General features: G+C 42.1%; 1 protein-coding gene across 1 annotated transcript in view; it reads left to right on the forward strand.

The window, feature by feature from the left end:
* Positions 1-5,470: 5,470 nt before the first annotated feature.
* Positions 5,471-20,986, forward strand: part of MYH9 (myosin, heavy chain 9, non-muscle) — a 53,164-nt gene continuing 37,648 nt past the window's right edge. Inside the window, exons 1-3 of the mRNA XM_010154090.1 lie at positions 5,471-5,826; positions 11,019-11,175; positions 20,930-20,957. Coding sequence (XP_010152392.1) covers positions 5,494-5,826; positions 11,019-11,175; positions 20,930-20,957 — 518 coding nt within the window. The 5' untranslated portion in view covers positions 5,471-5,493. The remainder of the gene's footprint in view (positions 5,827-11,018; positions 11,176-20,929; positions 20,958-20,986) is intronic.

The raw sequence follows: 20,986 nt of genomic DNA on the forward strand, positions 1-20,986 counted from the left end.
ACTCTTTCTGTTGATTTGATGAACTGTATTCAGCTGGCTTGGGAAAACCAAATAGTTGAGTTTGCAGAAATAATGCAAGTATTAGCTGTTCAGATTGTATGTTTAATAAAGGTTCCTGTCATCTGTTGCTGTCCAAACCTGATTAGAATCATAGCTTTTTCTCAAGGTCAAGAGTATTTTTTAAATACTGTGTATTAACAAAGAATCAAGTTTCATCACTGAGGATGGTTTAATTGTAACTGAAATGGTACTGTGTCTGGTAGTGCTGTAATTTTTCTAGTGTAAAAGTCCTGTCTTGCCTGTAGAAATGGTGTACATTCCCTTTGCTCTGTGAAAAGGCTTTTTGTCTTGTAGGCCATTCTGTCATAACCTGCTGAAGGTAAACCAGTTTGGAAAACAGCATGGGAGCTGTGTTCCTGAAATGCTTTTAAAATGTGGGCTTGCTTTTAAAATGTGAACTTGAAAAGTAATGTGGTTAAGTCTAAATGTGTTTGCAGTGCTATTTGTTGTTCATTCTTTTCTCATCCTGACCTTTAGGGTAGTTCCTAGTACAGTGCTAGTGTGAAGGCCAGTAGACAAATAATGTGGGGGGATCATTTCATGTGAAATCACAAAGGTTTTTATAACAGTGCCTTACTGGTAGGAGTGAAGCAGGAGAAAACTTCTAGTAGTTACCCACTTATGTCCCTTTTCATGCAGGCTCAGTCTTACAGCAAAGATCTGAAATGAGGATCTGAATCAGCAAGGGTACAGTACAGGTATCTGGCTATTTCATGTTCTCAGTAGCGCAGTATTTCACAAACATCTCATAATTTGTTAAAGTAGGGAAATGGTTTGTAATTAAAGCTCTCTATTCCAATGTAGTGATGTCTCTTTGCTAATAATAAAGCTGAAGCCTAAAAAACCAGCGTGGGGATCCCTACTTAATGGTGGTTTTTGGATAAGTCAAACAAAAAGTGCTTTCCTTGCCTAGGTAGTGCTCTAAGACTTGTTACTAAGTCTGATGCTTTAACTGTTGCCATTAATGCTTTTCTGAATATATTACTTATATTGCTACTTCAACCGTTACCTCGATAGTTTAGCATAGCCCAAAGCTCATCGTATTGAGCAGTGGCTCAGTCCCAGAAACAATTCTGTGGCTGCTGACAGAGTGAATGTCAGGGAGGGGGAATAATGCAAATAGTTCTAGAAAATTAAATTGCAAGCAGATAATGTTCTATGCTTTTAGCAGTTGCAAAACACTAATCCAAAGGAAGGGACCTTATAGTAGAGGCAGCTTGTAGTTCTTCCCAAGCCAGAGAAGGTGCCTGTTTTCAGGTTTTTGGGAAGCACTTGATACTTAAAATAGGGAGGGGAGTGTGTGCAGTGTCTCATAATTCGAGCCTTAAGGCTATGAAATTGTAGGAGGCTAAGGCAAACTTCTGTCCCTATGTATTCCAATGAGGTTTTTGGGTAATTCTGCCTAGTTCAGAGAGAATGTATGGCATCTTAACTTAAAGCCAGTATTTAATTTGTTCATCTCAAAAGAATCTGCAGGGAAATGTGTGTAAAGCGTTCTTGAATTTTTTTTTTTTTAAGGTTCAGCTACATATTATTAAAGTCTTGGTCCCATCCTATTCATGACTGTAAAGATCACTTTGTCTCCATCTGTAACCGTATGTCATCTTTGTGGCAGCTATGTAGTTAGCTAAATGGCAAAAGAATGTCTTTTGGCACCTGAAATAATGGAAAACAAGCAACATTTGCCCAGCCCATTCCTTAGACTGCTACAAACCACAATAAGGGAGCATACTGGGTTAACAGGGAAATGACTGTAGTATTTCATTTTTTGAAACAATACTAGGAAGGAGGAGGCATTTAAACACAAAACAAGGATGGTCTGTCTTCCTTATATGTGTGGGTTTTTTTTTTTGTTGTTGTTGTCTTACCTATAGACTGGTGTTGCATCAAAAAGAATCTTGTTAACTGTATTCTCATTTGACAGCTGCACAATAGCCAGGTAAAGGTAAATGTCCTTGCCCCACATAATTATCTACACCCAAAATACAAACTTCTGGGCAAACAGATTGCTTCCTAATTTGTTCCGAAAATGGTAATGACTTGCATTCGTTGTGAGTTGCTGTGAAGCTGCAAGAGCTTACAGGACTTACTTCCTTGGCCACTTAAGGGGATTTTAGAAATGCCCAGTGAAATGCAGCATAAGCTTGGAGGATAAGTTTTGGAGCCCATGAGATGGAACTTGCTGAATCTGATTCCTCTGGCACTCTCCTTGTGGAGAAGGCAAATGGATGGTTGGTTTGTGGTGTCGCTAGTTTAGAGGCCCTGTGGGTTAGAAGTCAGCCTCGAGAATAGCACTAATACCATATTATCTTAGCATGATCCTCCAGTTTTTTAGTTCTGCTACCTGAGGACTCTTCTCTTCTGGAGCATATGAAAACTAGTTTGAGATGTTGAGAATAAGACTTTTTTTGCTGCTGCCATGCAACAGGGCAATTTTTCAAGTCTGTTTAAAGTTTGAGGTGCAGACTGTCTTTGAATCTCCTCACTATTTAGTAGTACTGGCATAAAAAAGTGTTGATGAGATTTTAGAATAGTCATGTTAGGCTATTTCTCTCTTTTACTGTCATAATTGCTGGCTTTAGTCCTGGGAGTAAAAAGGGATAGATGCTATGAAATTATCCCTTACGGGCTGAAGAATGCAGTTTTGCTGTATGCAAGATAATTCAGGGTTCTCTTGTAAGGAGCTTGTTTAATCTCTCTGTAGCTATCTTCTTTCCTTAGTTCTCTTCAGATCCAGAGCTAGCTGGGGGATACCCCTTGAAGAGGTTCTTGTGGTCTAATGTATTTCTTATCCAAAAAGAAATAGTCTTTATCCCAGATTAAATCTCCAAGGTGCGTTGAATGCATGTACCCTAACAGTAAAGAAGTGAGGAGTATGTTTCAGCGTAATGTAGGACACTTCAGATGGCTGGTTACTTAGGATTCCTCAGGAAATGATGAAACTGAATTTAGCTGAAGCATACTCCTCTGTGTCCTGCCTGATTATAGCCAAAAAAGGCAACTGGTTAGATTCTGGGAGTTGCATAGGCAGGAAACTGTGTAATGGAGGGTAGAGCACAGCTGTTGCCTTGCCAAACCTGATACAACTCTGAACACAATTGAATTTTTTTTTTTCCTTTTTCCCCTCCTTCCCTCCATTCCCTTTCCTTAACCCTTTGACCACAACCTGCAGATGATACTCTGCAATGTCGTGGAGTTTCAATTTTTTTTTGTTGAATTATTAGTCTTATCTATTTCATAGAATCAGTTAGGCTGGACCTTTAAGATCAAGTCCATCCATTAACCTTAAACTGCTGAGTCCACCACTAAACCGTGCCCCTGAACAGCACATCTACATCTTCTAAATCCCTCCTGGGGTGCTGACTCCACCACATCCCTGGGCAGCCTGTCCCAGTGCTTGACAACCCTTTCAGTGAGGAAATGTTTCCTAATACCCAAAGTAAACCTCCCCTGGCACAACTTGAGGCTGTTTCCTCTCGTCCTGTCGCTTCTTACCTGGGAAAAGAGACCGACACCCACCTCAGTACAACCTCCTTTCAGGTAGTTGTAGGGAGAGATAAGGTCTGTTTCTAACTTCCCATGCTCTGTCAGGCTAGCTGTTACAGTGTAGTCTTGGAGCTCTCTGGACGGCTCACATTTTCCATGGCAGCCTCTTGATGGCTACAGCTTATCTCTGCAACCAATCTCTTCATTGTGTACCCATTAAACTGTGAATTTTCAATAAAAATATGAAAAGCCAGGGAGGAGGAGTTGCTCTGGGAATCACCATTGCGGTGACTGAGGTGGAAGTGCCAGTGACCCTCTGGGGAAGGAAAGATGAGGTGAAGTGTGGGACAGCTGCCTGGCATGTCCTGTAAGGCTTAAGATGAAGATTTTTAAACTGAAGCTAAAGGAAATGCTTATTTATAGAGTAATTTTCTCTCTGTTTGCCAAGTTATTTTTGACTGAATGTGCAGCTATCCATACAGTCTTTGGCACAAAGTCGCATACCACCTACAGTGATACATTTGTTAAAGGAATTTCGCTACATGCTTACAAACAACTGGTGTGGGCATTTGTGCCCGTCGTTATTATAGCTGATGTTTTTCTGGCTTCATTCACTGCTTGCTAATGCTGGGACTCAACATCTATTGTTGCTCTCATGCATGTTTCAGGGGTTGAACTGCTTCTGTCCTGCTCTCAATACCTTTTTGTCTGTGGTATCTATAGTCAGATTTCACCTATTTGGTTTGCAGGCTGGTCTGTAAATACGGCCATGTTCTGTAGAAGGGTTATCCCTGCGGATCCTGACAGCTGTCCATGACGGGTATATTGATATTTTCATTTTCTGTTCTTCTGGTGGAAAAGAGCTCTAGATTCTATCCAAGCTGTGAAAAACATATATTGAGGACACTGGTATCTTTGTGAGAGGGATGCAAGAAGTAATGTTTATGGGACCTTGTAAAGCGGCTGCTGTTACATGGTTAATGAGCCTTGACGCATGCAGTCCTTTCTTCTGATTGAAAGGATTTCTGAATGGCACCAATAAAATTGCTGCCTTAGACACTGGAAAATCCCTGACGGTAGTGTTCTGGTTCTGATGAAACACTAAATCTAGGGTGCCATTTTCTGAGTATGCTACCTAAATCTCCCTCTTGTAGGGGTGGTATTCTCTCTTCTCCCTGACCACAGCTTCACAGAAGGATCCCAATTTTTAGCTGTAAAATTTCTTGACAATAGTTTTATTCTGTTACTGTCTTGGAGGTCTTTTTTGCTACTGAACCTTATCTAGAAAAAGAGACGCAAACTGGTGGCCTGGGTGTTGCTACTAAGCTGGTGATGGAAAGTATCTAACGTCGATCTTAACTGTTGTCTTCAAAGTATTGATGAGGTCTTTTAGAAGCAAAGTGTGTCTCGTATTGTCTAGACTGCTATATGGCATTTCTAAGAAGTTGTGGTGTTTGATTCATAGCTTATCAGAACAAGGAAATAAGAAATAAGTCTTGATTATATATTTATGATTGTATTTCTGAACTAATATCTCTACCAAGTAGAGAAGTGAAGTTGACCTGAACATTACTGACATAGTATCTGATGATATGAGTAGTGGCACATCTTACAAATTGTTTGATGCTTGTCACTTTAATGTGCTTTCTCTTTTCTGCCAAATAATGGCTTCCCAATACTTAACGGTCAAGTTTTTTTGTTGTGTTTTTTTTGCTTGCTTGGTTTTTTTCATCCTCTTGGCAAGCAAAACCTTGACCTTATTGGAAGTTTGACAAATTACCAGTGCTTACTAACATGAAACTAAAGGGGGGGAGGCATGTGCTGATGACTAGGGACTCGGGACACTTAACATATGCCTGTCTGCCTCTAGGAATTTGCGAGGCAACTTGAGGCTTTAAAAATATCTTTCTCCCCGCTCTTTTTGCAGGTCCCCAATTCTAAAGCACAATGTCGCAAAGAGACGCAGATAAGTACCTTTATGTGGACAAAAACATCATTAATAACCCCCTGACTCAGGCTGACTGGGCAGCCAAGAAGCTGGTATGGGTTCCCTCAGAGAAGAATGGATTTGAGGCAGCTAGCCTGAAGGAAGAAGTAGGAGATGAAGCCATCGTGGAACTGGCAGAGAATGGGAAGAAGGTGAAAGTAAATAAGGATGACATCCAGAAGATGAACCCCCCGAAATTCTCTAAAGTAGAAGATATGGCAGAGCTGACGTGCCTGAATGAGGCTTCTGTGCTTCACAACTTGAAGGAGAGATACTACTCGGGACTGATCTACGTAAGTAATCTTGGCTGCTGGGGTAAGAGTTCTTGATTTTGTAGTACGTGAACTTCCTGGAATCACTTGGCTTTTAAAATGTGTATGTTAACCTCTCATTGCCTCTATATGCTACTCTCATGTGACAGCTTCTTCCCTCTACTTAAGATTTTTTTTCACTAAAGTATGCCAATCCCCCTCTAGTTAATGTTGAAGCTTTCGGGGAATGCTGTGGTAAATCTGTCTTTAACATTTTAACGTCTTCATTGGCAGGATGTTTTGAATACCATTTAAGTTTGTTTTAGGAAGAAGTGAGAGCCATTGGAAAGTGGTAAACAAGGAGTCTCATCTGAACTGAACCAAATAATAATAAAAACACAGTCCTAATATACCAAACATCTGAAATGTGTTTTCCCACGTCTGGAGCTTGAGTAGGAAAGAATGCTAATGCCAAACTTGTTGTGTTGCAAAAATTGTGAATCCGAGTGTCTTGCTAGCGAAGACACGTATGTGCCTACATGTACTTACACATAGGAAATACTTCCTTTTCTTTCCACCCCAAAATGGACAAGAGCAGATATTCCTGCTTCTTACTGCCTTGGAAATGACAAAGATGCCATTCATGGACCAATGGTTGTACCCAATGAAGCACGCAGCCACTACTTCACTGAATACTGAAAGCAAGAGATAGGGAAAGGTAGGGAAGAAGAATTTGGAACCTTGACCTGCTTCTTCACTTCCCTTCTGATTTTCCTCTTCATGTGGCCTCTGTTTAGCCAGCAGATGTTAGTCATGATAGCTTCCACTTTATTAATACTCTGCGGGCATAGAATGAGTGCTTAAACAGCAGTAATGTGAAATTTGGGTGCAGTAACTGGTTAAAATGAGAACTAGTGTTTCTTTGTTTATTCTCAGACTAGCCTCTGCTTACAGAATCAAAATGGAATGGCTTGAGATGGAATCCCAAGGGATGTAGAAATGCCGGATGTTCAGTATTTTTAGGCATTATGAAGTCTTCTTCACAATAGATGAGAAGATCTAATAAAATAAAATGTTTTAAAGAATAAATTCAATCTATAAACAGGTATATTAATAGAGTCCTTGAAGGAAGTCTGTCTAAATTTCCCCTCCCCCCCCTTTTTTGTGCTGCCAAAACCCAGAAGTTGCCTCTCTTGTTACATGGAGAGGTCAACACAAGTAAAAGCTCTCTGCAATATCTGTAAGTTTTAGGGTTTTTTTTAATACTTACTACTTTGCCATACCCAAAGGGATATGGTCTTTTTATGTCATCATCTTCTGTGGCAAGCTATAGATGATCTCTTCTGCCCTAACAGGGACTGGTGGTATCTTAAGACACCACGTAGCAGGAATCACCCTAGCTAATCCATCTCGTGTAAACACGAGAGTTCACAAAACTCTTGCTTTCGAAGTTAAGGAGCATGAACACAAGCTGGAAACTCTGGTTCTTGCTAGTGCTGTGGCCACTGCTCTTCTGCAGTGACAGGAAGGCATGTAAACAACTGTTGCAAAAATTATCAGAGAAGATCCAAAGGATGTAAAGCTGATAGAAGTTAAGTGACTCTCACTATCTGATCTCAAAATTTTGAGACCGAATGTGGTTGGAGGTTGATACAGTTAATTATTCTGTGTAGTCAGTAACTCTTTCAGTTATTGGTCAAAATCTATTTTCAGATGGAATAATCTTGGTATCGAGATGAAATAGGATGTGCAAGATCATGTGTAACATTTTTAAAACAGGAAACATTGCAAAGTTATGTAATAAGTTGTTGAAAATAATTCACCAGCATCTCGGTCTGTTGCACACTCTGCAATTAGCTGTTTCACGTACCTTGCAAGATATCCTCTGAGATTTCAGACATAGTCTGTAACTGCAATAGATGGAGTTCTTCTAATTGGGTTGTAAGAAGTATAAAGAAAAGAAACCTCCACACCCTTCACCCAAGTAAACCCAGCATAGTAATGCTCTGTTACAGATCCTTTGTCTTGCCAAAACCGCGTTTCTCTGCACTTGTGAAATGGACTGATCTCACCTGTCAGCAATTCTCAGCAAGTCTGGAGATTAATGCGAAGGCTTAAAATACTTTCATTGGAGTGGCTGTTAGTTGGTCGTTAATCCTCCTGAAGAAAGAGAATACGCGCAGTATATCTCGAGCATAAACGTCTCTGGAGAGATCAGAAGCATAATTTAGTTCTGCTCTTGTCCTTTTGCTCTTTGCCAGCAGGGCTGTGTGTGTTTGTGGCTTTTGCCTTTCTCTTTTTTAACTTTATTTTTCTGACTAGCCATCCTATAAAATGCAGGGGAAGATCTTGCGGCTGGCGCAGACAGATTTTGAGCAGGGAGTGTCAAACATTTCAAGAATTGAGAGCTTGAGTCTGACACCAATTTGCTGTTTCCATGTGCTGATTGGTTCTGCAGTGAGGCAACTTGCTAATAGACTGGCTTTCCTATTAACCCTTTCTATTTGGAATGCTTTACCAGAAGATAATTTTCAGCTTTTGTGTTGTTTACCTGAACTACCCTGTTTGTATTCGGTGTCAAACTCAACTTTACATGTTCCAGTTATTTCTTTGAAGTTAACATGTGCTGGAAAAAAACCTCTCTGATGGTGTCAGCTTTGTGCTGTGCTGCAGACAGTCCTTTCAGCTCTTCAGAACTTGTTTAACAGTTAGAAAAATACCAGCTATGCTTATAATTAGCCTTCCAATTGGAGCTTTGGGTTCAGTTTAGGGATTTATGTGTATAAGTCTTTACTTGTACTTCAGTAAGGTGAAGATGACTCTTGTTGGCCTCTCTGGGGTAGAGCTGACAGCTTCTGCGCGGTATAATTCCAACTTGCTTTCTGTATAAAACTCTTGTCAGTGTGCTTGACCAGCAGTCATGGCATGGTGAGCTTGCTATTGCCACAGTACTTGCTACCACTTTTCTTTTGCTCTCACTTCTAACCCCCCAAAAGCAGCAAACAAGTTTAGCTTCATTAACATTTTCAGAGGAGAGGTAGGTTCGGTCTGTGGTATGAGTTACAGTTTTGTTTTGGGGTGGGGGGTGGAACAGGGCCTGTATAGGGCATCTTCTTTTGATTACTGTGTATGTTGCTGGTGCCGTGGGATTTGAGGCGAGATGGTTCCTAAAGCAGACAGCTGGAACGGGTGGCCTGGAGGGTTTTTTTTAACTTGTTTTCCAGAGCTCTGATTAATTTTTATAGGTTTTCTTTGAGCAGTTCAGGTGGCTCCAATGTCGATTATTTCTATGCCAGTATAAGGAAAAGGTGTATTGCACTTACTGTGAATGTGCTATTCATGAGTCAACTCCTTCCTAACTCTTGGGTCTTACTCTATTTTCCACTAGTGTAGTCACAAGGTCAGAAAAGCATCACTCAGTCTTTCAGCTGCTATTCTGTGGTGTGCAAGTGCTGTCTGACCTGATGGAGAACTAAGGCTGAGGCAGAAGGAATTAGCATTGCCAAGTTGGTTTTTGCAAGTTCCTTACCCTGTTGCTTTCAAGCACTACCTCAAACCTCACCGGACTAGAACGTGTCACTGAAGCTTAGCTTCCTGGACCTTTAGAATTCCTACACAGAAAGGATTTTAGCCAAATTTCATAGTTTTCCCACCATTTCCAGGTAGTTTATACTGGAATATGGAGAAGGAACCTTAAACACCTATAAAAATTGTGCTTTCTGGAGGACTGTACCGGTTTTAATTGGGATAGTTTGTCTTCCTTGCAGTAGCTAGTATGAGGCTGTGCTGAGAAGACTGTTGATAGGGTGAAAGCTGTATCTGAATCTGCTGCATAATAATGTAACGTTAAGCCAGCACGTAGAAAATTTGGATATAAGACCATAAACTGTGCAGTACATGCTATTTTCACCCTTCTGACTACTGTAGTCTAATCCTTACCTTTAGCTAGCTCAAGGGCCTAAATCTGATTAAGTACTCTCTGCGCTCATCGTGGGGAGCTCTTCACCGCTCCGAAGCACTCTTCATTGCGCAAGCAATTGAAGATCTGGTAGAGGTGGGAATACAAAGTGCCAAATGTGCTCTCTTCTGGTACTGGGGCAAGTTACAGTAGAAAGTTACTCCTCTCCAGATGTTTCAAACAGCTGCCTCTAAAATTACCAGGGAACTAGGGTAGCTCTAAACCCCAGGAGCAAGGCTTGGAATGCTATTCTTAGAATATCTAGGAAATATCTCAGAAGCCTCCGCTCCTTCTATTCCCTTTGCAAATAAAATGTTTGTTAGGGATGGGGTTTTTTTTAGGTACTCTGATCTCAAATATTTTTGTTGTTAAGAAGCTTAATATTGTCACTAGAAGTATTTTGCTAGTTTTCTTCCATTGGAACTGTAGAATTTAAGCCAGTGGAAACCAACTGAGAACTTGAGGTTTGCTGTCACAAATCAATGAATTAACCATTTGACATGAATTAGAAGTAAACTTTGGCAAATGTTGCTGACTCTTTGAGCATGGAATACTTTAGAATTGTTTTCTGTATTAACCAGTTCAGAACTGTACTACATTAATGACCTTACAGTTTTGAATCTAGTTCCAGTTATACTCATTATGTTATTAATGATGAAGTGTTCAGTTGGACAGGGCCTTTAGGAGGCTGTCTAATACAACTTCCTGTTCAGAGCAGGGTCAGCACTGAATTCAGCCTAGTCCAGCGGCCTTGAAAACCTCTAAGGAGTGTACACCGGTCTTATTTTTCTTGAAGTAACCATTTTGGCTTGAAGTTTTATTATGTTAATGTTGATCAACTACTGAATAAAACCATAGCAAACATGAGGCAGAACTTAATAAAATGCAGGTTTCTAGGAGCTGAGCACCTACCTTACATAATGAACTGGACACGACCTGAATATAGCAACTTTGCAAGGAAGAAAAGCCAGTCCTAGTGGACTGTTAATTAGCCAGGGAGACGGCCAGTTGGATATCAATGTGACTAATGTGTCAGTTGATGCTCTGTGCATGCTTGGAAAGGTTGAGCATTAGTCAAGTTGATACGACTTCAGCTGTTGCTCAGATTCTAATATTACTTAGTGGGAAGCATCCCACATGGCATCACTGGAAGAAGCACTTAAAAAAGGATGGGTTGGTTTGTTTGGATTTTTTTTTTCCATTATACTGTTAAAATGTGCCAGTGTATAACATTTTTAATCCCTGTCTTTATTTGCTGGGGTGTTTTTCTTTCCAGACCTACTCAGGCTTGTTCTGCGTGGTAATCAATCCTTACAAGAACCTGCCCATATACTCAGAAGAAATAGTGGAGATGTACAAAGGCAAAAAGAGACATGAGATGCCCCCTCATATCTATGCCATCACAGACACAGCCTACAGGAGTATGATGCAAGGTGAGTGCTGACTGAGATAATGATTCGTGTTGAAATCACAAATCAAGGTTGCAGTCAAAACACAGTAGGAGAACAATTACTCACTGCTATCAAAAGGCATTGTTACCCCCTCTGTCCTTGCTTACAGACACCCAACACCTACTTGGTACCAGCTTTTGTGTTCAAGTGAATAGCTTTCTCCTGCCTTAGTGGATTCAAGAACCTTACAAAGTCTGGGAAGAGCTAAACATAAAGAACAGACTGGTGGGAATGCATGGGGTTCAGGGAAGTGGGCAAGGAGAACGGGGCGGGGATAGTGAACTTTCCCTCTCAGTGATAAGCCTATGGAACATAGCTGTAGGTGGACAAGCATGTGTATTGGTTGATAGAGGCTTTTAACAAAAGTGTTTGAAATCCAGTCATACAGTCTGGTTGGGTGAAACCAGCTTAGTATAACCTACATCTTGAAGTGTGATAGTCAGTGGTAGTTGTACTTATCAGGAGTTGCTATGTTATGTTCTTATTCTGTGAAGAGTAAGACTTACTGTCAGGCAATATTAAATACATTTCTTGGCTTTTCATAGAATAAAAGAAAGCAAGCAGATTGACCTATTCCCCCCTCGGTGTATACAAATGAGAAGTAAAGAGCCATATATATTATGTGCTGCTTATTTGGGGACTCTTAAATATGGAGCTCTGAATGTCCTGTGCCTATCCCCTCCTCTGAGAAGAGGACTTTGACAGAGTCAGTGCTTGTGTTTGGGGTACCTGAGGAGTGTTCAGGGGTGGCGGTGTTCTGTGCTTTTCTTGTTTGTAGCTGGTTATATGAAGGGGCATGCTTTGTAAGGTTTGGAGGATATAATGGACAGTTTGGTTTGGCATGGCTTGTGTGAACTTGATTTACTCCTTTATTGTTTGATGACTAGCAGTGATTAAAGTGTTTGTTTCTCCTAGGTCTTGTCACTAGCCTCACTTTTTTTTTGAACAAAGGCCAGATATAACAAAATCATACTTTTAAAACTGAGTCTAATTAGAATTTTAAAGAGTTCTGCTTTTCCCCTGCCCTCACTACCAATTACGCCTCCAGGCATAGAAGGACTGTAACAATATGGTTGCCCTAAGTGGAAAGGGATCAAGAAAAGTTCCTTGCGTTTACCTCCGTTAATGGCTTTAACGAACTTCACATGTGGAGAATGCTGAGAAAGGTTGCTGGTGTGGTACCACGCAGAGCACGTGGGAGGGCTAGCATGATGGGTCTGTTAAGCTGTATTTGTAAAAGCTCAGAGTGAGGAGTGAGCCATACAGACATGCTGCAGTGGACTGGTGGCAGGGTACTGATGAGAGTTTGAAGATGTGGCAGCTCGTGAAGAAACACAGCTATACTCCTGTGTTACTCTGAAAGGAATGCTATATCGAGGAAAAAACCTGTGAACGTGGACCCATATAGGACTTCAATTCCCACCGACACTTCAATTCCCACCATCTGCCATGAAGGACAAGGACAGATGCACCACCTAGCTCTATGTGGCAGCATGGTTGTCCATAAACCTCTTATCACTGTTTCGCTTCCTTTCTTACTTCCTTCTTTCCCTTGCCTACTCCTTGTCATAGGACTTGAATTCCCACTGACAAAGACAGGATCTGCCATGAAGGACAAGGACAGATGCACCACCTATGCTCTATGTGGCAGCATGGTTGTCCATAAACCTCTTATCACTGTTTCGCTTCCTTTATTACTTCCTTCTTTCCCTTGCCTACTCCTTGTCAGCTCAAGTACCAGCATATATTTTTCTTGAACAAGCTGTTGACTTAATCTTACCAGAGTTGCTGTTCCCTGAAAAGCAATCTCCTTTCCATACACTCAGAGACAGTTTCTTTGGCATTGCTGTAAGGAGACTGAAGAAGTCCTTTTCCCTCTGTGCACAACCATATGGAACTGCACGTGCATTCATCTTGTTCTTCATCCCCGACAGATATATTGATATGTGGCAGTGGACATCCAGACAGCTGTAACTCTGCAGCCTGGGAACGGTGACCTTCCCTGGTCTGATGGTGGTTCAGAGCTAGTGATCAATCTGCACGGATAGCTGCTTTCCTTTTGAAAAGAGAAGGTGTCTCCATCAGACCACTGCGTGAGTGATGTCTGAAACCCAGAAATCCCAGACCTGGGTTGCTTGGTGTACAGAGCTAAAGAATGGCAGCCCTGCTTCTGTTTTCCTAGGACGGGAAAGTTGCAGTGAGCTCTGCTGGGGTGTTTACCTTTCCCAGAACAATTCTAGCTATGCGGTGTTCTCAGCAGTATTGACAGTGTAGAGGTTCACTCCAGCTCATCTTTGCCTGTTTTGGGATAACTTGTTGCCGACTTTTTGGAACGCTTGTTGGGTGTGAATATAATTTACAGTTAGCTTTTGAAGTAGCCTGCTTTGACCTGTTTAACTAGGTTTGGAAAGACTTCTGCTCGTGTGTCGCTTCACACGTGCGTATGTGTGCTAGCAGGAAACCTAGGGATCGTTTTGGGGTTTGCTGCCTTATTTCCTTATTGCAAAGGTTGACAGTAACATTCCCACGTCCGCTACTGGGAGCCAAGGTGAGTAGGTTGCTGCAATGTCTCTGGGACTGGCGAGCCTCTGGGGCAATGGAAAGCAACATTCCTGTTGCCCTGTCTCAGTTTTGCTTAGCGGTGGGGGAGGCTTGGTGCAGCAGCCAGTGGTATGGCAGGAATCCGTAGAGAGAATAGAAGATGAAAGGGGTCCAGTGCTCCACATGAGCCGGAGGCATTTTAGGATTAGGCTGCCTTCCCTAGGTTACTTTCAGAGCCCTGAAGACCTGGAATCCTTCATGGTGTGGAGAAGGGTAGCAAGCTGTTGACGCTGACTGCTGTCAGCATGGGGTATAGTTATCTCTTAAGCTGACAGAGTGGAAAAGCCTTGCACGTTAATTGATTTGGACTCTGAATTTTTTTTTGGTTTTCAGTCAATTTATGGTATTCTAATAAGCAGGCAGTTCAAAGGGACCTTTTTCAGGAAAGGAATTGGGAAGGGAGAGGACCATGAGAGCTTCATGCCAATCTCTGCTAATCCAGAAACTATTTAACCCTTTTCAGGCATCTGTGCTGATGCACTCATGGGTGAGCTTGGTCCCCTTTTTGTGTCTCCCCTAGTTACTCCATTCACAAGAGTCATGTGGCATTTATATATTTCAAGAGGTTAAATTGCTTTTTGTTGAAATTCACCAGAAGTACTTCCTTGAAGCAAGAACATGATGGCAAACGTGTTCAAAGTGATTTTTTTTGTTGTTGTTGTTTTTTGGTTTTGTTTGTTCTTGTTTCCTCCTTTCTCTGATCCACGACATCAAGACTGGGAAATGAGACAAAAATATTATTTTGCTACATGGTACTTGGAGGGGCTTCCTGTGCTTCAAGAGCAGAACTGTGGAAAAAAAGTGTAACGTTTTTGTTTTTGGAGGAAACAACCATTTTTCTTAATGCCTCTGTCCCCTGGGTAACCTGGATGCCAGAAGCCTCAGGTGTGACTGCTTTCAGAAGAATTCCTCTTCTGGTGCTGATGACAGAAGCGTAGTGCCTGCGAGTGGAGTGGTGTCTTGAGTAAGCAAATCGTTACTCTCATGCAGCAGAGGTACTCCGAAGGGGTACATTTGTCACCTCAGTTCATAGTCTCCAGGGGATCTAGTTAGAAAAACGGATTTTAAAGCTGTTAAGCAGCACCTGTTTGTCTACTTGGAACATATATAGGGAGTTTTCTGTGCCAAATACTGGTAGAAGCTAGACATTTCACTGGTATCTGGAGCACGATAGCTATTGTAATGCCAGTGTCCGAAATTTCTGTAACAGGTTTGATTAGTATGGTTATTCTGGTCTCCAAAGCTGATCAACTACAGCAGGAGAGGGAATAAACAGCAGATTGCTAATGAATGTAGTCCATCTCCTTTCTCATCCAGTTTCTACACATGTTGGTGTAGTGTTCCTGATGGTTCACTGAACAAAACTCAGCATCGTTGTGCAGGGATTAAACCTTGATGGTTAGTCTGCAAAGGAGCCTGTGGAGCCACCACCTTGCTGGTGTTCACTTGGGAGTTAGGTAGTCGTTGGGTTTGGTGTTTAAACAAAAAAAATACTGAAGCATGGTAACATCATGGTTTTTACTGGCCTTGTTACATCAAGGGAGGAAACAGTGTTAGCTGTTGTAAGACACATCACTTGCTCTTGTAGAGCTTCACATGCACATCAGGCCCAGTTGTCATTTTCACAAGGAACAGGCCTCTAGATATGCTTCTATAGAACACGACCTTGAAGTATTTTATTTGTAATTCTTGGGTGCTCTTTTTTTTTTTTTTTTAATTTCCAAGCTTGTAGAACACTTCTGTTTTAACTTCCTTGGTGTCGTCTTTCTCAGCTTGCTGCTTAGCACTGGTCTGCTGTGCCGCACTGTGTATTGCGCTGTCCCAAAGTGTACAGTGTTCCGTGTACTTGGACAGAGCTGTGCAGATCATGTAGAGCACAGATGTGTCTTTCAAGCTGCATGTAAAGGTCAAGTTCTGTTTCCACTAAACCCAAAAGAACACAGCCTGTGGTTTCACTGGTTTGTTGCCAAGATTTGTCAAAATTACTGATGGAAAAGGCAATGTTAAGTTTGGACACTAGTTGTAGGGGGTGTTAATCTTGAGGGTGTTTGTATACAAATGGCAAGAAAAGATGTACATGGTTTCTGATTTTCTTCAGAAATGTTTTACATGCTTTGAATTACTTGATTTCTAAATGCAGCTCTTAAAATCTCTGTCTCAAAATGTGGTCTGCAGTAGAACAAGGAGCTAAAAGAGTCCGTTGCCCTCTTGTTTTCTAGCAGTTACCACACCCTTTTTGCTTCATTCCTGTAAACCAGAGCAGGAGCTCTCTGGCACTCACTTATGCAATGGTTCAGCCCTTGCTGTCAGTCTCCCTGCAGTTCACTGTTTCAGTATCATGAGCTGCCTGAGCTTTTGCAGGCCATATACCAGTTTTTCTTTCCTGTCAGAACTTCATAAACATTTGTGTAACCTAAAATTACAGCCTAATTATTTTCCTGTTGGCTATCTCCAGATTCAGCGAGGAATGCTAGAGAAAGGGGTATGGGCTCTACTCCAAAAATGGCTTGGGGAAATAAATATTTGCATTTGACCCAGTAGGATATATTTCATTTTTTTGAAATGAAACTTTGCTCCTCGTGAATGTCCTCAAACTTCAGATAATGCAAAGCTGAATCTCGGCACCGCAGTGTTCCTGCCAACTCTGGTGATTTTTCTCCTTTTTTACATCTTCCAGCATTCTTGAATACGCTGTTTGTCCTTCGTTTGGTTTCTTTTTCTTTCTTTTTTTTTTTTTTTGTACTTGATGATAGGTTATTAGCATTTTGAATGTTCCCTATAATGCGTTCCTTAAATGATGATGCAAAAGCAGGCTCTCAGGCTCTGGCGTTCCCCTGGAGTGTTTTTGATCCTGCTCAAACCAGCATGTAGGTTAAAGCACCACCGTGAACATTACGCCAGTGAGGTTGTTTCACGTAGCGCGGTGTGTTAAGTGCCTGGGGCTCCTCCTGTGTGAGAGCCCTGAGGGAAGGACACTGGATGTGAGACTATGCTGAGGTCACAAGTTGAGGGGGGACTGAGGAACTTGACTACTGCACGGCTGAAGCACTTAGATGTATTTAAGACTAATTCTTGCTCTAGGTCAACTCTGACATGGCCAGCCAGCCGTTTGCCTGCGTTGGACCATGCGGGGGGAGCAGTGCAGTAACGGAAACCTGGAGGGCCTGGCTGCTCCCTTGTGCCAGATGCAGGGTGGTTGGGAGGTGGGTGGTACCAGCTAGCTGTGGTTAAGCTTTTAGCCTTAATGAGTCAGCTATAGGCAGGGGACTGCAAGCCAAGCCTTTGCCTTTCAGCTACACTTCCTCTTAGCTGAGAGATGATGTCACCAGTGTGTGAATGCTATATTACCTCTCCTTTTATGGAGATGAACAGGCTCCAACCGAGTCACTCATGCAGAGGAAGTGGGTGATAAAGGCCTGCTAGGATGTTCTGTAACTGAGATGGGGAGTTTAAATTGCATTCTTTTCTAGCCTCCCAACTTCTTTTCTTCTCCCATCCCAAAACATCTAAAACCAAAATTCAAGAGTTTGGAGCTCTATTAATTATCAATTAAGCCAATATATTTGACGACAGCAGTTCAGGATTCATTCGGATTTGCTGTTTTGCAGTAGGATATTTAGCTGTGGACTTTTTATGTACAAGATGTTTCTTTTGTGAAAACAAATCTTAGTTTAAGTAAGTTTTAATGTATGCTGAAGGTCCTGGAAACAGTCTAAAATGCAGTCTTCTATTTTTGGACTGAAGTAAGTCAAGAACGAGTTAAATATTATGGTGGTTTTTTACTCATAAAAGTAATCTACTGATTTTATTATACCATGCTGCTGCATAGTGTAAATTTAAGGATGTTTTCCTTCCTGAATTTCTGCATGCTTGAGGCTGCTGCTTCTTATGATCACTTGAATACTATGGTGATGAGAGCTAAGGAAGAGCCTAGATAAAAAGCTTTCCTTGCCAGCTGGTCTGAAATACAGAACTGTTGCTATAATTAACTAATGAGTTGTTATTCTGGATTGTTTTTAATAAGTGACTCTGTTTAGGATTGAAAAGCAGATGCAGATTTCTTTTAATCAGGCGTTTCTTGATTGTGTTATTATAAGCAACCGAGTTTATGGTACCCAGCACATTCTCTCTTGCTGAGTAGGTTGCTTGCACAACCAACAATGGAGTCGGGTAAGTGCTGACTGAAGTTGTGCGGTATACCCATGCTGAATGATCTTTCAGGGGAAAAAAAAAAAAGGGAGGTGGAGGTGTCCCTTTGTCTGGGCATCTGAATTCTGATTTGTGATGGCACAAGTCGGGCGTTGTACGGAGAATGAATATTGCCATTTAAAAGCGATTCTTTTAAGCGTATCTAGGAGTTACGCTTTTGTATGCGTTAGCTCTTTGGCCCTTTGGTCGGCTCCAGTTTCCTGTTGCTCAACACATCATTCGACTTGTCTGTCTGTACACAATTAGAAGAATTCCAGCTATCCCAATGACTGCTGCTTTGCAGTCCTGGGAAAGAATTTCCCCCGGATTGCAAACAGGAATGTTGCCTTTTATGGCAGTGTCTGCACGCCGCCGGTGACTTGCCCGCACTCGCAGGTACGTTCCTGCTGGCTCTAAGCAGGGGTGACTAACGCAGCTGCAGCAGGCCACCAGGAAAGTATGTTGGGGGAGGAAAACCTAGTGCCCAGACAATTCTGTTAATACTGTCTGTGACTTTTCCTGCCTCAGCACCTTTCAACACCTTGCTCTGTGTTAAGATGTGGAAAAACCCCACGTGTGCCCGTTCGGTCCTTCCTTGGGTCACTCCAGGGAGCTCACTGGAATAAGACTAGAAAAGATCTCAACTAAGTGCCACAAAACTCGTCATGATCAAAAAGTGTTCAGTGCCAAAGAGCTGCTGAGTATTAGCTGATGTTGGTCATCTTTTTCTGTTGGGCAGTTGGTTTATCTGTCTGTTTACCAATGTTGGTTTTGCTGGAATAAGGATCCTCTCCTGCAGGAGAGGGAAGGCATGCATTTTTCAAGTGCTTAGGGTTCCATTGGCTGTATGAGGAGCCCCAGCTCATAATTCCAACACTGGAGCACCTTCCTTAGGGGGTTGTATTTTTGGTTTCCTTTTTATTTTCCCTTTAAAGCTGGCTTCTTAAAACAGCCTCTGTAGTGGCCGAATGCGAGCGTAACCTTTTGTCGGACAAGTGGGCTGCTTGTTTACAGTCCAGCTTTCGAAAGTCAGACGTTATTCAGAGACACAAATCTTTTCTGTTCACGTAGCTGCTTTGTGATAGAGAATTGCACCCAGGTGTCGCACTGCCGAAGAATACATTTCCTTAGGCAATCCATAAATGAGTCATTAGTTATTCCCCTGATCCACCCTCAAAGTGCCCAGTCACGCAGAGGGCTGGCGTGCGTCTGCTAAGCCCGTGACCCACTGGGAACCTTGACTGGGTGAGGCATTCGGAGCTGGTGAACATCTGTTCTCGGCCTGGCCCTCAGCAAGAGAGGTGCATATCTTCAAGGCGATGGATAAAATTCAGGGCTTGAAAAATTGAACGTGCAGTGCTAGTAAAGCTGCAGTATCTAGTTTTGAATGCTTAAGTGGTTGCTGCGCCAAAACCGTTTGGGTGACGATTTTCTTCTGCTTGCTTTCTTCCAGCCTTAGGGCTGATGAGCTTTCTGAGAATGGTATTCCTAGGGATAAAGCAGATAATTTTTCTCTAAATTGTCATGCTCACCTGCATACAACCAGTTTCCAGTAAAGAAACTTAAGAGCAAGAGTTGCCTATCTGTAGGGTGTGAACATAAGGTTTCCATTACTGTTTTCAAAATAACTGTAAAAAAAGATAGAATCTCAAATTTGCTAGGTTTACCTGCTTTCCTTATTCCATTAAAATATATCTAGAGGCCAGATACACTCTTCTCAGTTTATAAATTGAGCTTATAGGAGATTTATCTTAATGTGGCATTAGTCTTCTCTTTAAAAAACAAAACAAAAATGAGACAAACCCCAAAAGAACCCACAGACAAGTGGATAACTCCAAAACTAATAGGGATTGCGAGCTTGGTGGCACAGTCTGTTTTGTGGACTGTCAGTGAATGACTTGCTGTGCCCAAGGCTATTCCATGTCAGAATAGGTCTCACTTCCCCTGTGATGACTGCAAGCTACTGAGGCTGTTGTGGTGTAGGCACAGGCACGTGCTCACAGCTGGTTCCTGGTGGTATGGAGGAGGAAGGGGATGCCAACTCAGGGTGGAGGGATGGATGCAAGGTGAAACCAGGGCAGAAGCCGGGGAGTGTGTTCACACAGAGGTGGTGAGGAGCAGTGGGATGAAGGCATGGTGAAAGGACTAGTCAGGACTGCGTGTGAGGAAGTGGAATCATAGGTGAAAGCAGAAAGGAGGTTAAAGATGTGGGAGAAGATAGTGGTGGATAGGCTGGGTGAAGTAAGTTCTGTAACTGGAAAGATGTTATCATCCACAGCTGGGAACTGAGCACAGGAATTAGTATGTCTCCTGGTATGTCAACATGAAAAAGAAAAGGTTTCTACTGTCACCAGCTGTTCTGTTAATACAACAGGGGATGGTGGCACACATACATCAGCTGATTAGGACTTAGGCTGCTGCTCAGCATTGTAGTTTTCAAGTCCATTCTGTACAAAACAAGCAACAAAAACTTGTCGCTGAGCTTTGTGGGTTTTTTTGGATGTTAAAACTTTTGTTTGATGTGAGGTTTCGGCACCCTGGGATTTGTAATGGTTCCTGTCCCAATTTCCCCTTTTGATTCCATTGCTCTGCTGACAACTTTTCCAAGTCAGTATGGGCCCAGCATAATGGTGGGGGAGTGGGCTGTAAAACAAGTAGATGTACATCAAACTGTTGCTCTGTGGTAAGGAAACACTGTAGAAAAACTGTAACGCAAACAGTATTCTTTCTGAACAAGGAAAACTGAATTGCAGTGGTGCCGTTACACCTTGGCAGATGGTGGGATGTTGGCAGCTATTGCCAAAAAAGGGGTTACCTGGCCATATTTCTGAAAATACTTGGCAGAGTTTGCTAGTTCCTGGTTTTGCTTTTGGTGTCGATTTCATTGTGTCACAAAAATTTAATTTTAGAGTCTCAGTCTAACTGATTTTTGAAAATTTTGTTCTAGATCGAGAGGATCAGTCCATCCTTTGCACGTGAGTATTACAGTTGCCAGCTTGTCTGG

This window comes from Eurypyga helias, unplaced genomic scaffold (genome assembly GCF_000690775.1).
Source record: "Eurypyga helias isolate BGI_N326 unplaced genomic scaffold, ASM69077v1 scaffold26356, whole genome shotgun sequence".
Taxonomy (NCBI): Eukaryota; Metazoa; Chordata; class Aves; order Eurypygiformes; family Eurypygidae; genus Eurypyga; species Eurypyga helias.